Genomic DNA, 15,421 nt, shown 5'->3' on the forward strand with positions numbered 1-15,421 from the left:
GTTCTATGTGAAGGGTGATCGAAGGAGGATTTCCCACGGTGGCAAAGATGAGATGACATCACGACATTTTACTCCCTGGGTCCGCTACGGTGACGGTCCGTTCGCATATCAGTAAAAGGTGATTACCTGTTCTCTATCCTTTGTTTACTCAATTCGACTCATCATACTTTGCCTGAGTCTCATAGTCGACTGAGGTAACGAAGCAGTCTTCAAGCACTCGATCGAAATCACACCCATCGTAACGATAGAGCTTGGTGAAGGTGCATTGGTGGGAAATCGACTAACAAGATGCCGGGCCACGTTCATCACTCCGCTCCTCCCGTCATAAAACGGCATTACACGATGCGAAAATCACCTTATCTCGTATCGCTCATCTTCCTACTAGCTGCAACCACTCTTACACTGCTCAATATCTACGTGAGTCCTGACACTTTCTCCTCTAGCTGTCCATCTGCGTGTCTCCCGATCGAAATGCTGAGTGATATAACAGGTCCCAAGCTTGTTGCATGTCATAGTTCGCAATCCAGGTCCTACACAATTCGAAACTAGGTAAGCCAAGTCCTTCTTCTGTATCCCTAAGCGTGCTGATACTGAATCTGCTTGATGTAGATACGGACTGTACAGAAGGTAAATCTGCTTCTGTGCGTGTAACCGACGATTCGGCCGAACTGATGTTTGGTATTTGATGATTTAGATGTACCAGATCGACACCTGTGGCCAATGCTACCTTCCTTCAGCCGTCTCATCCACCTGCCACTGGTCAGACCTTCGAAGGGTGGGATCTGGGACCCATCAATGGCCCTGTATATGGGGATGGAGATGGATGGGTCTGTCAAGCGTTCCCTACTAGGTGAGTAAGCGTCCAATTCAGCCCATACTTCCGGCTGCTGGAGTCGCCAGGTATCTTTCCGAAGTATGTCTCTGCAGATATGCTGACAAGACCTGGTAGGTCGGAATGTCAGCAATTTGGCGAGAAGTTCTGCGTACTTTGGTCTACGTCTGGCTATGCCGCCCAATTATCACTCGTACCTTGCTTAGCGAGTCTGATCAGCTTGCTTTTCATCTTCTTACACCGAGGTGAGTACGAGCTGGTCATTGGACGAATTATAGCCATGTCTCAGGCCGGTAACTAACTTATCTGTGTTTGATTCAGGCCAAAGGACCGCAAGAGCAAAGGCACGAAGACAACAATGGAAACTTGTTTCTGGAACTATGCTCATTCATTGTATCCTACAAATCCTGTCGATCGCCTTGATCCTTCATGTATTCAGGACTGATGAGCGGTTCGAAGCGAAAGGCAGTCATCTAGGTGTGTTCAGCTACCCATGCCAGCACGCAGTAAATTCACAGCTGATCAAGCGTAAATCGACAGACCAATCCTTCTATTACGGTGTCAGCTCAACAATCGTGTCTGGAATCATGGCCCTCTTACTCACGTTCACCGCTCTTGCCGCCCGTACGTCAGATCAGCTAACGCTGAAGCGAAGAGCTGCTTGTACAGTATAGCTGACGCGCAATATGTTTGAATGCCAGGTGCCGGTAAACCATGGGCAGCTGGAAAGTCCGCTAAGCGAGCTAAGAGACACAGAAGAACTCGTTCTGGACGAGTTATCGCCGTTCCTCCTGGAACCGAGATCCCGCCTGAGGAAGTCGTTACAGTGGGCGAAGTCAGAGCTGCACAAGAAGCCGTCAGCGAAACTACTGGATTGCTCAGCGCTCAGGATGGCGGAGCGGCTGAAGGAGGTGGAGAGCGGGCGACGGACAATAATGTCTAATCCTCCCTGACAGCTCGTGTTGCACGGCAAGGGCTAGGAGGAAGGATCATGCATCTCAGGAGGTATATCATCATAGACCAAAGATCGATAGACCCAAGGGGCCAAGATCGAAGCAAGAAGTCAAGAAGGAAGGATTAGACTGCGGTACGAGCGGTACGAGCCATATAGCTTGGTAGATGAACGGAGAGTTTGTCATCTTATTGATATGTAGCGAACAACTGGAACCTTTCACTCTTATAGATGGTGTCATGTATATACAGACTTGCCATTCGGCTTCATACAGCATCTTGATCGGATCGGCTAATTCGCCTACGCAGCAGAATTGAAGGTCAATGCGGACTCTCGGATCTTTTTTCGCCACGTGTTGACGCGTTTTAGTGAGATGGATGCATGATACGATATTTACTCGTACTCGTAGAGAAGAAACAATAAAAAGCCATCCATCAACTGTTCTATCTTCCTTCCTTCAGTCCATCCAACATACATATATACCCAAGGTAGAATCATCACACTCTTTTCCTTCTTACTCTCTTTGTCCCAATCTTAAACCCTCTCACAATGTCTTCTTCGCTCAACCCCGAAATTGACGGGCACACCTATAAAAGACAGAAGACGGACGACATCAACTCGTCTGATCCGAAACTAGCTAGACGAGCCAAATTCGAAGCTGTTTTCGATGTCATTGCTGAGGAGCTCTTGAGCTATGTCAAGGGGGAGGGTATGCCTAAAGATGCTGTCGATTGGTATGAAAAGGTGCGTCCCATGGTCCCGCTTCTGTACATTGTAATGTTTCACCCTTAGTAAATAGCTTGATACCCGAGCTGATTGCCCGGATATTCAATATGATAGGTGTTATACCACAATACCCCAGGAGGTCAGCAATAAATCGCTTCGAAATGATATCTCAACTGGAAGCTGATAAACGTACTGCGAATACAGGTAAACTCAACAGAGGTATGTCGGTGGTAGATACCGTCGAAATTCTTAAGGGTAGACAACTTGAAGATGAGGAATATAAGAAAGCCGCAATCTTAGGATGGTGTGTGGAACTCGTGAGTCATCAGAAGCTTGAGATCTGTACAAAGTGCAGCTGTACAAACGTCATCGGCCCGAGAGCTGCATTCGTATGGATAGCTGATGCTTGGCCATCTCAGCTCCAAGCATACTTCCTCGTCGCAGACGATATAATGGATCAAAGCGTAACTAGACGAGGTCAACCATGTTGGTACAAGATGGTCAGTTACACCACACCTAGCGAAATGGACGGCGCTCAACTGATTTCATTTGTCTTCTGTTACATCTGAAGCCCAACGTCGGTAATATCGCTATCAACGATGCTTTTATGCTCGAAGCTGCAATCTACCATCTGTTGAAGAAGCATTTCAGATCCGAGAAATATTACGTTGACCTGATTGAGCTTTTCCTCGAGGTATGTCAGATCTGCTTCACCCTTCGTCGTAAAAGTTGTCGGAGGGAGCATCGGCTGATATGGATATGCATACAGACCACTTTCCAAACTGAGCTCGGTCAATTAGTAGATCTGATTACTGCTCCGGAGGATCACGTCGATCTGAACAAATTCTCTCTTGAAAAGTTAGCTGCCCTTCAACTTGATAACTAAAAGATGCCGGTCAGCTGATGATGTATGATGGATAGACACCACTTAATCGTGGTGTACAAGACTGCTTTCTACTCTTTCTATCTCCCCGTGGCTCTGGCCATGCACATGGTGAGTGTCGTCTTGGTAATCTCATTCGAGTCCCAGTGCTCTCTGTTTCGATTAGATGGCATGCCCTTCTGATACCTCCTGCTCTGCTTTTTGCATCGGCCATCACATTTTCCAGCGCTGACAACTATTATTGCAGACTGGCATTGACGCCAAATCGGCATACGACTTAGCCCTCTCAATCCTCATTCCCCTTGGAGAATATTTCCAAGTCCAAGACGACTACTTGGACTGTTACGGTAAACCCGAACACATCGGTAAAATCGGTACGGATATCTTGGATAACAAGTGCTCGTGGAACGTCAACACCGCGTTGAAGTTCGCAACGCCGGAACAAAGGCAGATACTTGATGTGAGTCATGCGTCATGTTGTGTTATCTCGCCTTTTTATGCTGGCGTGTAATTCTGATAAAATTGCTCTGTGGGGTTTGACAGGAAAATTACGGGCAAAAGAATTCCGAATCCGAAGCTAAAGTAAAAGCCATCTTCAGCCAAGAACCCATCTCCATCCCCACGCGATTCGAAGCTTACGAGAAGGAATGGTATGAGAAGATCAACGGATTGATCGAGCAAGTGGACGAGGCTGGAACGGGATTGAAGAAGGAGGTCTTCAGAAGTTTCTTGGCTAAGGTGTACAAGAGGTCCAAGTAGATCTGGATCGATGCAGCCTATGGTACCGCGCAGAGACTGAAGGTGTGCGAAAGATGGCAGAGTGAGTGGACGGGATGTATATAGATGGACCTATGCCAAACCTCATTCAATCAGGTCAAGCCATACAATAATGCAGTTATGGCATGTGATGGGGTCACTTGGGAACATGAAAATGATCGCTGGACCTAAACTGAAATGATTTATGCTCTGTGGGCAGAAGAACTCGTCAGTCGTGCGAGTGCTTCAAGTTTTGTTCATTGATTATATCAACAAGACGAATCCGCGGGAGACATCCTTCGTCAGATACCAGAATGAGTATAAAGAGAACGTGACTACGTGCAAGTACAGAGAGACAACAAGGTCATTGAACAGACCGACAGACACAGAAATGTAAAGGCAAAGGCAAAGGCAAAGGCAAAGTGAAAGATGTAGTACAACATGATGAGCCCCCACATGCAATTAAGCGATTGGGTCTGATTGAGGTATCTGAGTGTCAAGGGGATATAGACGTAGGAACAGGCTCGGACACGGGCGTAGGAGTAGGAGTAGGAGTAGGAGTGGATTCCCTCTCCCTGTTGATTTCCACAATGACCTCTTTTTTGGTACATTTCCTCTTCTTCGTCGACACAGGCGAAGGAATAACAACTTCCACTTCTTTATGACCTCTTTTCGTTGATTTCGTCGGAGTCGTCGGAGTAGCAAACCGATGCTCCTCCCAGGCCGATCCTGATTTATCGCTAACTCTGGATTTTTGCCTGTCCGATCTATCCAGAGACTCTGGCGTAGGCGGGAACACGGTCCCATTCGTCTTCTTGTTTTTCCTCGGCGTTGACGGATCTTTTTCTTTACTTTGCCTAGGGGTCGTCGTCCGCACCGGTTCTTGCTGTTCGAGGTAATCGGGATTCGCCAGATACCGGGTCGTGATTTCCTGAATATCGCCCGATATCCAATAATCAAATACCCCTTCCCAGTGTCCTTTCGGGTATTCTGAGTTGATCAGAATTACTTTCCCCTTTCTCTTTCCTTTTCCTATTCCTTTTCCTCTCGAAGCTGAAGTGGTATGATGTAATTTCTTACTCATCTCCTTGACTATCCTCTTCACACCGGGCACACTCAACGTAGTCCCAACTACCAAAAGACAATCTACAACTTTCAGATCTTTCTCCACTTGTTGACCTATCACTTCGCCCTGCGGATGTTCTTCGCCATACAATACGACGTCCGCTCTGAGCATGCCCGAGGAGCGCCGCCGTTCGTATAATGCATCGCGCAGCTCTGCATGGAATTTACATGAGGGACAAGGAACAGGATGGGGCGGTAGGGGTAGGTAATCCGACATGGGCACTTTGGTGTGGCATAATGTGCATCTGAGATGGGTGAGTAGGCCGTGTAGCGGTACAGCTTGTACTTCGGCTTCGTGGCGAGGTGGAGATTTAGGAGTAGTATCGAGCAGAGAGGGGTCTAATAGGTGTTCTAGAGAGGGTGACTCGAAATCCGCGTATTGCGTTTTCAAACTGATATTTCGTGACGTTGACTTTGACTTCGATTTCAACTTTGGCGAAGGCGAAGACGGTATGCCAAGTCGTAGACCGGCTTTAGATTCTAACGCATCGATATTTTGGGTGTAGCAACGTAGCAAGCGACCATCGCGAGATAGAGAGGCGATATACTGATGAAACGGCGTTGGGGAGGCACAGTCCGATAGAGAGGCAAGAGTGTTGATGAGAGCATGGTGAGCGTCCAGCGAGGAGGGAGACTTCATAGATGTTTAGCAATGCAGCCGTGCACTGCAGTTTTAGGGGAAAGTCAGGACTTACGGACAAGGCTTTTACATGAAATAGATCTTTCGGATCCACTTCCCTTGCTTTGCCTTTGCCTTTGTCGGCACGTCGATCACTGAATAGCCCGGAGCTGGACCGGAAATCCGGTATATTCGCAGCAGTAGATACGCCTGCACCTGTCGATGTGGAACGAAGAGAGGTCGTAAGCTGCTACGCTACAAACCACTCGCACATGCAGCTTACCAGAAACGACAACTATCCTTTTCGAGTCCTTCAAGCATTGCAAGATCGTTGTCAGATCATCTTGATGTGATCTGCTCTCGTGAACGTATCTCGGTCGCGGAGTCGATGGGCCAGCGTCAAGATTGTCCGTTTCAAGAGGTATATGGATTGTCATTGTTCGAGATCATTGCTCGATCCAATCATACACTTGCAAAGGGCTTGATGCAGTCCCTCCAAGAGTTCAAGTCTAAGCCGATTTGATCATAGGACGATGCTCTTGTCCGAATGCAAGTCGACAGGAGAGATTGTGAAGTTTCGTAGAGACGAAGAAAGGAAGGAGTCCGATTGAGTTGCACCAACATTAAATTCCTAGGGCGCATAATGCAACTTATAAGGGTCATCAGCGGCAACCACCGTCGATCATAACATGCACCATTACGTAATGACTGATAAAGTGGGAAGTGAGGAGTCATGCGTTGAGGAATGTCTTCGTCGAAGCTGCAAAGATGCAATCACAAAATGAGAACAAACAACAGCGCCAGATTCGGTCCTGAGTGGTGTAGTCTGTCTCGGCCCGCGCCTCGATAGCTGGAAGGTCCAGCTTAACACACTTGCTACCGCGGGATGCCCGAGCGCGAGCGGGACGATGAAGACCTAGAAGATATATTCGATTCCTCGCTCTTCACCCTCTTCTCCATACCGCCAATCGGATTCGCACCGGATCCTAAAGATGGGTATTACACCTACAATCCGCCTGAAGGGTCTACCGGAGATCAAGGCAGCAGAGATAAGATACGCTCAGTAAGATTGAAGATACCTGAACCACCTTCAAAGTTCTACACAACGCTCCAAGCCCAACTCGTCTGGCCCTCGGCTATATACCTTGCGGACTTGATTTGTCGACGCATCATCGATGTCAAGGGTAAGAACGTGATAGAGCTAGGTTCAGCAGCTGGGTTACCTGGCGTTGTGTCTTTCTTGAATGATGCGCGGAAAGTGGTATCGACCGATTATCCGATTGATGAAGTGTTAGATGTACTACGAGGTAATTTCTCCAGAGCGGAGCGCAGTCTCGTGTTCGACCTCGAGCAGACGGCCGCGCAAAACGCACGATCTGAGCAGAGCGACGAAGAAGGGGATAAGGAATTGAAAAAATGGGAAGTGATGGGTCATTGCTGGGGAGAAAATACTTCCCCTTTACTCGCTTTGATCCCAACAACCACTGAATCACCGAAACCGAAGAAATTCGACACGATACTGGCTGCAGACGTGTTATGGACGACTTCCTCTCATTCCATCCTGCTCGATTCGATAACTTCCTTACTTGCCGAGAATGGTATAGCCCATATCACAGCAGGATTACATACAGGCAGAGGACCTGTCGAACGATTCTTGGTGTCGGCGAAAGAACGAGGTTTCACGGTCGATTATAAGGGGGAAGTCAGGTTGAGGGGGGATGGGAAGTGGGACGAATATGACGAGAGTCTGGCTAAAAAGGGCGAAGAGGAACGCGGGGTGGTAGTGTGGTTTACCCTTACTCTATAATCATGACTTAACGGTAAGCCAACTCCTTTCCGTGTGCATCGGAATTGCGTAGATGCGCTGATCACTTTGTACTCTTTCAATAGACATCAAATGACATCAAATATGCATGCATAGTATTATACGGACAGATTCTAAGCGGTCTTTCTATTCCTGACCTACATCCGGATGCTTCCTCGCCCATACACTCATCCGCTGTTCCAGCGCGCGACCTCATCTACAGCCAATTATCAAACGATGACGAAACTACCTGTTCTCGCTCCTGCAGCCCTCGCACCGCCCGCTAACCTAGTCGGCGGTCTCATATCCTCCACTTCTTCAGCTTCACTGACCTCCCCATTCTCACTACTTACACCTTCCGTCATCGAGACGTTAGTCGACGATTTGGATCTCGTATAATACCCTTTAAACCTCTCTCCGGCTCCTTTGCGCATGCGCGTATGAGGAATCGTCAGCGTCATTGTCGATCCATCTGACGATACACTTCCTTGTCTCCCCATCCCCATCCCCACGCCTAAGGTTGACTGAGAATCATCTTTCTCATCCACAACGACTAATCCGTTAGGAGGGTGATTACCCTTCTCCAGGTCGAAAGTGGGTATAGCTTTTCTCCTATTACTACCCCCTCTGTATATATTTCCTACTGTCGTTGTGAATTTATCTTCCTCCACGAAGCTCTGGGTATTATTGCCAAGGGCGGAAGGAGCTCTAGCAGCTGATATGGCATTGTACAGGGTATTCCTCAGATTGTTAGCCCAGGTAGCTGATCTTTGAGGGAGTATCTCGTCGTGCGATAACGAGGGCGAAACGAACCCCAATGGCGGACCTGTACCTGGTGCGAGTGTAGAAGAGGAACCGAACGGATTTGGATGGGCTTGGTGGGGTTGACTGTGGTGGTGATTATCGAAAGAATCGATTGAGGAAGGTCGAGGAGGAAGAGGGGTGGACCATGGAACAGGTAAGCCGGTGCCTTATGACAGTTGACATTTATCATTCAGTCATCAGCCTACTAACTCCTTCTCTAGATTATCTGCAGGAAGGACGGACTGAACGGAGAATGGAGGATCAGGCTCACCATCAACACCCAAGAATCTCGGAGAACCTTGACCCAGACCCAATCCCACTAACCCATCAATACCTGTCTGTCCCTGTTCAGCGTCATCGTTATGATCATGTTCGTGATCGCGGTCCACTTCTCCGGGTAATGCATTCCTCACTTCTAATGGACCAGTCTCGCCGAACAGGTGGTGCGGCAACGAGGCTCCCGCACTTGCCGCACGATAAGCCGCTTGAGGAGGTTGAGGTAGTGCTATATTCATATTCATGTTCATGTTTGAAGGGTAACCCGGCTCCTCATTATACCCATTGTGGTGGGTAGAATCACGACCTGAGTTCGGTGAGGCAGATTGTGAGTGCAAGAATGGGGATGTCCCATTAGGTTTTTCCCTCGTGAACAAACTTGATCTTCTCTCAAGTTCACTAATCTCGTCTCCGGACCCATTTTCATGCTGTTGGTGTTGGTGTTGGTAATCTCCATTTGTCGGATAAGAAGTAGCATGTAAGTAAGGGTTATAACCGCCCCCACCCAATGTTCGGGGGGTATCGAAACCCCTGACCAAATCTGATAATCCATCATCATCATCCTCGTCACGCCGCCTTCGAAGACATGAACAAGGTATAGACATTCTCCAGGATTTCACGAGATACCTAAAGAGGGAGACGAGCGCTACGAAGATAGCGAGAGAAAGAAGGATGATCAGGAAGATTATACCTGCCGAAGGGGGTTTATGGCCCTGGTTTACCTGAGCTGCAGGCGTGGAAGTGGAAGTGGAACTGGACGTAGGTGAGTGCGAGGCGGAAGTAGGGGACGTGGAACTTGTTGTTGACGAAGATCCTGGGAAAGAGCCAGTGGTGGAAATGGTCGAAGAGGGTGAGATGCTAGTGACGGGAACCGGAGCCGCGGTGGACGGAGTGTCAATGCTTGTGACAGTTGCGGCTGAGGTAATTGCACTGGCTGAAGTAATGGAACTCGCAGAAGCAGTGGCAGTGGATGTAGCCGAAGCTGAGGCGATGATGTCTGACGCTGTGAAAGACGGTGTGGAGATGAGACTATCGGTTGGAGCGACAAGTACGACTTTATCGCCCTTAAGAACAACTTGTCCGTCTGATCCTGAGGTATCGTCATTGCTTTGAGGTTGTGTCGGTGCCTGCACTTGTTGAGGAGGTATTCCCTGATCCACCGTATGAGGGGTGTTCTGACTCTGAGTTTGCGATGAATCTTGGGCTGGATTTTGCTGTTGTTGTTGGGTCGAAGCTCCTATTGCCGGGGAGGATTGAGAAGTTCCAACCGCATTCGGATTCGCGTCTACATTGGCATTAGTATTGGCATTCGGAGCTAATAATACAGCTTGGCCATTCGAACTGATCATCATCTTCTCGCCGTTCATCTGAGGGCCGGAAGGCTGGAGGTAAGCTGCGTATTGAATAAATGACGGAGGAGGGTTCATGACGATCCGCTTTCTCAATGGGTGGTGATCTTCCCTCGAACTCCGAATCAGACTGACCAGTGGAGGAGTAGGTGATGGATCTGGATCTGCCATTTTGGCAGGTAATAGAGTTTTATCCAGGATTGTAGATCTGTAGATGGGAAGTTGGATTTGGTAGTCGATGAGGAGAATTGCAAGTTGGAAGTGGGGAAGACGCACCAGGCGTTATCTCTGCGATCTGAGCCGAACGTACGGAAGAGCGATGATCGGTGACCAGTGATCAGATTTGACAAGTAGGTATGAATCTGAGTCGAGTCGAGTCGAGTCGCACCTGGCGAATGGGAAAAGATTTCGAGGGAGTCCGGTACTACCTGGTCCGTGTAAGCCCGCTGGATAAATCCAATCTAGTAGGAGTCGAGTCAACGAGTGGAAAAGGGAACATGAAAATCAGGCCGACCAGCGGTTCGTCGTTGTCGAAAGAGTAGTCTATCTATGAAGTCCTTGAGATCACATCAATCAAGTCATTAACCAGGGAAGAAGATGTAGAGAAGAGGAAAGGACGGCCACCATCGACTGCATTAGTGAGTATACCCAGATACCGACCTGACTTGTCACTCCATGCTGGGCGAGAGATGTAACCTGGAAGTACAGGAACAGCAATCGTTCGATTTGCCTGACGAAACGATATAATATGATATGTCTTTGACCGAATCTAACCCAGCCTGAACCGTTAATCGTGGATGATTCTCTCGCAAAATTACCTTCTAAGGGATCATTATGCTTCTTCAGTCTGAATTGAAATTTTCCATCGCTTTGCCATCATCGTATCCCAATGTTACACGTTACTGTATACAGTGCAATACTCATCGGAACATAACTGCTTGAGCATCAGTAAACTATGAGCATAAATATGAATATGCATGCATTATCTCTTCTTTCGGTCGTCGCAAAGGGCATGAAAATAAAGGATATTTACTATCGGGATGCAAGTATATTGTGCACATATATGTAACAATGCGTCGAGTCAGGAGTGACGGCGACAACGACAAAGAGGGAGCACTCAATCTAAAACATATCTAAAACTAAGAAAAGCAGAAACACCACGTTGATCATATTTCACAACATCCTTCTCTTCCCCTTGAGTGTGTTTCATTTTGCAATCACGCCACGTGGGCGCCCGATCATATGATGGCCATATCCCTCAAAGCATTTTTCAGAATGGTGTCTTGACAAGCAGCCATGACGATCTTGACGTTCTGCACGTCGACCGCCGTGGTGACGTGGCAATAGATCTCTTTTGAGGGTGTACGGTTATACGATCTGAATTTGCCTTTGAAGAATCTGCATGAGTGCCAAAGGGAAGGGTCAGCCTGATCTCTCGAGTTAGGCAGATCATCAATCCCACTTTGATATGGGGGACGCGAAAAGAGAAAGAAAAAAGAACAAAAAACCTAAGAAAAGAAGACCAAAGAGTGCGAAGAGAAGAACTCACTCCACAGCATCATTGAATGAGCCTGGCTTGCCCTCGAAGTCGGGGAAATGTTTCTTTATCTGTTGTTGGGGGTCTTTGATCTAGTGTCAAAGGTCAAATCAGCCATGAATCGATCGTCTAATACACCTTCAGATTTCATGTGCTCACTTTGTCCATTAACAGATCCGCTTTGTTGAGGAAAAGTATCTAGCAAGTTGGACTGAGAGTCAGCGCACTTCATTCCATCCGCGATAAGAGCGGCTCAAACTTACAATAGAAGTCTTTGTGAACCCTAAGGAAACAACAGGAGACATCAGTACCGCGCTTGCGCTTGCCAGACACGGAATGATGGAGCAGATCGCACTTACATTGGGAATTGCAGATGGAGTCGAATAACAACAAAGCTTCTTGCATACCGTTCGATTCTCTATCTTCGATCAAACATGAATTATAATCCGATAGCGAGACCAAGAACAGGATGGCCGTGACATTCTCTGCTCACTCTCATAATTAGTACTAAGCCAACGAAGATATGATTAGCTTGTGCTCACCGAAACATGATGCCCATTTTCGTCGTTCCGATCTATGTCGATCGAAGTGCCCATCAGTAAAGAGACTCCTGCTGCTTCTGTCAGATCACGTTGAGACTCACCTTTGACCACCGACATCAAACAGCCTAAATACAACGTCATTAAGAGGGAACCGGGTCTCCGTGATACCTGTTCCAGTCACCAGCATCAGCGTCTTTATCTTCAGCTGCAAATCCAATCAAGTGGAGAAATATAGGGGTAGCTTCACATACCGGTAGTTTTACTTCGAACTCGCAAAATATCATCTGACGTAGGCCTGTAATCGCTCCTGAATAATCGGTCCAGGTCCGCGTAGAAATACGGCATGTTCTCCGCCAGGGCAAACTCGTTTCCCCTTCTATAACACTCTTGTACGTTGGGATCGAGCCATAACGATTTCAACGCGTTGAGATATTTGATCGGGTAAACTTCTCCTGAATTTATAGGCGGTTCGGAATCTACTAGAGATATATACCTCCTGTTCTCCGATAAGACGGCCAGGTTCAACTCGTCCATCACGTCTATGATTGTGCGCATGCCCCCTACTATGTTAGAGAAGGTGAGTTTCCTACGTCATAGCAAGAGCTCAAATCAGCTCAGCAGCTTTGACGACGCGAGGACACTCACCGATAGTCTTCTATCTCCACCGGCTCGAACGGTTTGTTGTGTATCAATCGCATTTGCTTCAGGCTGAGTCCGAGCGTCGACGTCAGTCGTCAATACGACAATGCCACGAGAATCACTGCTCACATAGTTGATTTACCGGAAGCACCAGCTCCTAACAACAAAAGCTTGACCTCTTTCGCCAATTTCTTCTCATCCTGATGTCAGATACGGAATCAGCTATGACGTCCCGCAAAGCCGCATAGGCCTCCCTCCTGGATGAGATCGCCGAACTTACCTCTCTCAACTGGCGATCAATCTCTTTACTCCTCTTGTCCGCTACCGGATCCTCGGAAGGCGTAGACATGCAACCACCCATCTTGACTAGATTTCTATGGTATGCGAATGGATAGTGAAGGAGATCTCGACCCAGTCTTTTATAAACCTAATATGGACCGATAAGTGATGCTTGATCCAGCTCCAATCGATCAGCTATGAGAACGTGTAGCGAGTAGATCTAGGGGTGTGGAAAGAACAATAGGTAATGTGTCTGCGATGTTATTGTTTTTGTGGTGCTGGTAGGAAGGGATAGCAGATTGTCCGTATAGGCTTGTTGTGTGTGCAGTGTTGTGTGTGGGCTGTGGGCCGTGGGCGGATTATCCGTTGTCTACGTATGTAAGAGGTACGTCTGTGTGGGATAATGTGATTGTCTACGACTCTTCGTAGGACAGTATGCAATGGTGTCAAGATAGAGTAGTATGTTGGAGATGCGGTATCGACAGACGTAAACACAGAGATATGAACAGCAATAGCAATAGTAACCTTTTGATGGTGGCTTGAAAGGGTGAGAGGTATGAGAGCAAATTTGACGTGACCTTGAGAGTGTTTGATGTGTTTGATCTTTTCCCCTTGATATTGCTTTACTTTGCCGACTCTAACCCTTACTTAAGTTTACACTTTGACTCTGACCTCCCACTTGGTTGTTCTAGGGTAAATCCAAGATGTGATTGTGACCGTGATCGGACTGGTCGCACTGATCTCTGACTTGAGGTTGAGACTTGTTAAGCTAGCGAAAAGCTTTGATCGTCTATCTCTGTTTTTTGAAGTGTCCTCAATCAACAGCTAATCCGCCTGAGGTTCCTTTGGGTATTCGGAATTTTCTCTGTTTTGATTTCACAAATGATGGGAGATGGAGATGGGTGAAATCGCTTTTAAAGGAGGGTCATCACAGGGATAATGATTCTTTGGGAAAGATCAGAGCGATATAGTCAGTCTCTAGTCTATTTTCGGCCAGTCCCAGCTCAGGCTCAAAGCGTGGACTACGGTACAACCCAAAATTCGACAATTGGTTGAATTGGTTGGAGGTCAAAGCGGTAAAAACTCACTGTGAGATAGCTTCCGAGCTTGAGGCTTTCTTTCCGCTTTCCGCTTTCCTCTTCCCGCAGGCAATATCACTGCAGCTGCTGCGTCCGATGAGGAGATGATGCCCGATTGTTGATAGCGTCCGACGTCGTGATAACGGATGACGTTGTTGATAGCAGTGTGTTAGTGTGTTGTGCAGCGAACGAACGATAAGAGGAGAGTTGATAGATGATTGGGCGTCAATTGCAAGTGATTGAATCCTGTCTCGTCTTGTCTTGTATTATCCTGTCTTGACTTGGTCTGACTTTAACCTTTTGAAATGACCAGCTTCTACCGGTACTATATCGTACTAGAACCAATTGAGACGCAGAGCTGGGTTATTCTTCGTCCGCCTAGATATCAAGACCGAAGCACTTCCCAATGCTTGACCGAACAAGTTGAACGTGGCCGTCAATGTGTTTCGTTTGACCTTACCCGAATTTCTGGTTGTCGTGTTTCAATTGTCAAATTCTCAAATTGTCAAGTATTGCGTTGGGTAGGGTAGGTAGCCTTGCGTTTCAATATTTCAATGTTTCAACCTTCAACGTTAATTACGTTTTAGACCAGGATGATGATGATGATGATGATCGCAATGACTGTACCAGTATTTTCGTTTTCGTTCTAGGTTCTAGTGGGATGATCTTTTACAGGATTGTAGTTACTGGACCAATTCCAACGATTCCAAGCGATCCACAATCTGTCCAGGCGTACAGACCGTGCACTGTCCAACCAACAATTATCATCGGAGCCACTTTTCTGACAGCAGAGGAGATTGTTATTGTTCTTCCTTATGGGCCATTTTGAACAATACGGTAATTCATCATTCGATTCAGGATATTCAGGATACTCAGGGGAATCAAACTACTTTATTGAGAAAGGTACACTGAAATTACGGTACGGCGAGATGGGGAAGAGGGAGGGGGTGAGTGGGAATTCCTAGAAAGGTATAAAATCCTCCGTTTCATCGTTGCTGCTCTCTAGCTCCGGCTGAAAGGAAGTCGTACGTCGACGAGTGCCTTGCCTGCGGGTATGATCTGATCATATCCCATATTTCCCAAGCACCAGCGGACTGGCAAGAATGGAAAATATAGAATTATAGTTCTGAGAATAGCTGCCAACGTGTTCGTGTGCATGTGGTCTTTATGGGGTAACAGCAAGAGGTACATACGTAGATACCTACATACGCCTTGTCTC

The 15,421-nt window shown here is 47.4% G+C and overlaps 6 protein-coding genes across 6 annotated transcripts; 3 read left to right on the top strand and 3 right to left on the bottom strand.

Moving 5' to 3' along the window:
- Positions 1–288: 288 nt before the first annotated feature.
- I303_105764 (uncharacterized protein) lies at positions 289–1,775 on the top strand (the record flags this gene model as incomplete). The annotated part of the gene is made up of 8 exons (XM_065969240.1): positions 289–417; positions 491–549; positions 610–627; positions 695–850; positions 950–1,077; positions 1,154–1,309; positions 1,373–1,456; positions 1,534–1,775. The coding sequence occupies 8 exons, from the start codon at positions 289–291 to the stop codon at positions 1,773–1,775; spliced, it is 972 nt and encodes a 323-aa protein (XP_065825312.1).
- Positions 1,776–2,333: 558 nt separating this feature from the next.
- On the top strand, positions 2,334–4,152 carry I303_105765 (uncharacterized protein; the record flags this gene model as incomplete). The annotated part of the gene is made up of 9 exons (XM_018409077.1): positions 2,334–2,528; positions 2,625–2,649; positions 2,715–2,827; positions 2,930–3,010; positions 3,082–3,204; positions 3,280–3,368; positions 3,432–3,504; positions 3,641–3,853; positions 3,937–4,152. 9 exons carry the CDS (start codon positions 2,334–2,336, stop codon positions 4,150–4,152), a joined length of 1,128 nt encoding a protein of 375 aa, XP_018261349.1.
- A 493-nt stretch (positions 4,153–4,645) lies between these two features.
- Positions 4,646–6,330, bottom strand: I303_105766 (uncharacterized protein; the record flags this gene model as incomplete). Its single annotated transcript, XM_018409078.1, has 3 exons — positions 4,646–5,908; positions 5,970–6,109; positions 6,177–6,330. The coding sequence occupies 3 exons, from the start codon at positions 6,328–6,330 to the stop codon at positions 4,646–4,648; spliced, it is 1,557 nt and encodes a 518-aa protein (XP_018261350.1).
- Positions 6,331–6,779: 449 nt separating this feature from the next.
- Positions 6,780–7,700, top strand: I303_105767 (uncharacterized protein; the record flags this gene model as incomplete). The annotated part of the gene is made up of 1 exon (XM_018409079.1): positions 6,780–7,700. The coding sequence occupies one exon, from the start codon at positions 6,780–6,782 to the stop codon at positions 7,698–7,700; it is 921 nt and encodes a 306-aa protein (XP_018261351.1).
- A 227-nt stretch (positions 7,701–7,927) lies between these two features.
- On the bottom strand, positions 7,928–10,297 carry I303_105768 (uncharacterized protein; the record flags this gene model as incomplete). The annotated part of the gene is made up of 2 exons (XM_018409080.1): positions 7,928–8,667; positions 8,773–10,297. The coding sequence occupies 2 exons, from the start codon at positions 10,295–10,297 to the stop codon at positions 7,928–7,930; spliced, it is 2,265 nt and encodes a 754-aa protein (XP_018261352.1).
- A 1,067-nt stretch (positions 10,298–11,364) lies between these two features.
- On the bottom strand, positions 11,365–13,205 carry I303_105769 (uncharacterized protein; the record flags this gene model as incomplete). The annotated part of the gene is made up of 11 exons (XM_065969241.1): positions 11,365–11,524; positions 11,676–11,755; positions 11,823–11,861; positions 11,927–11,946; positions 12,023–12,148; positions 12,206–12,237; positions 12,307–12,373; positions 12,457–12,791; positions 12,851–12,913; positions 12,974–13,044; positions 13,125–13,205. 11 exons carry the CDS (start codon positions 13,203–13,205, stop codon positions 11,365–11,367), a joined length of 1,074 nt encoding a protein of 357 aa, XP_065825313.1.
- Positions 13,206–15,421: the final 2,216 nt, after the last annotated feature.

Source organism: Kwoniella dejecticola, chromosome 7 (assembly GCF_000512565.2).
Source record: "Kwoniella dejecticola CBS 10117 chromosome 7, complete sequence".
Lineage (NCBI taxonomy): Eukaryota > Fungi > Basidiomycota > Tremellomycetes > Tremellales > Cryptococcaceae > Kwoniella > Kwoniella dejecticola.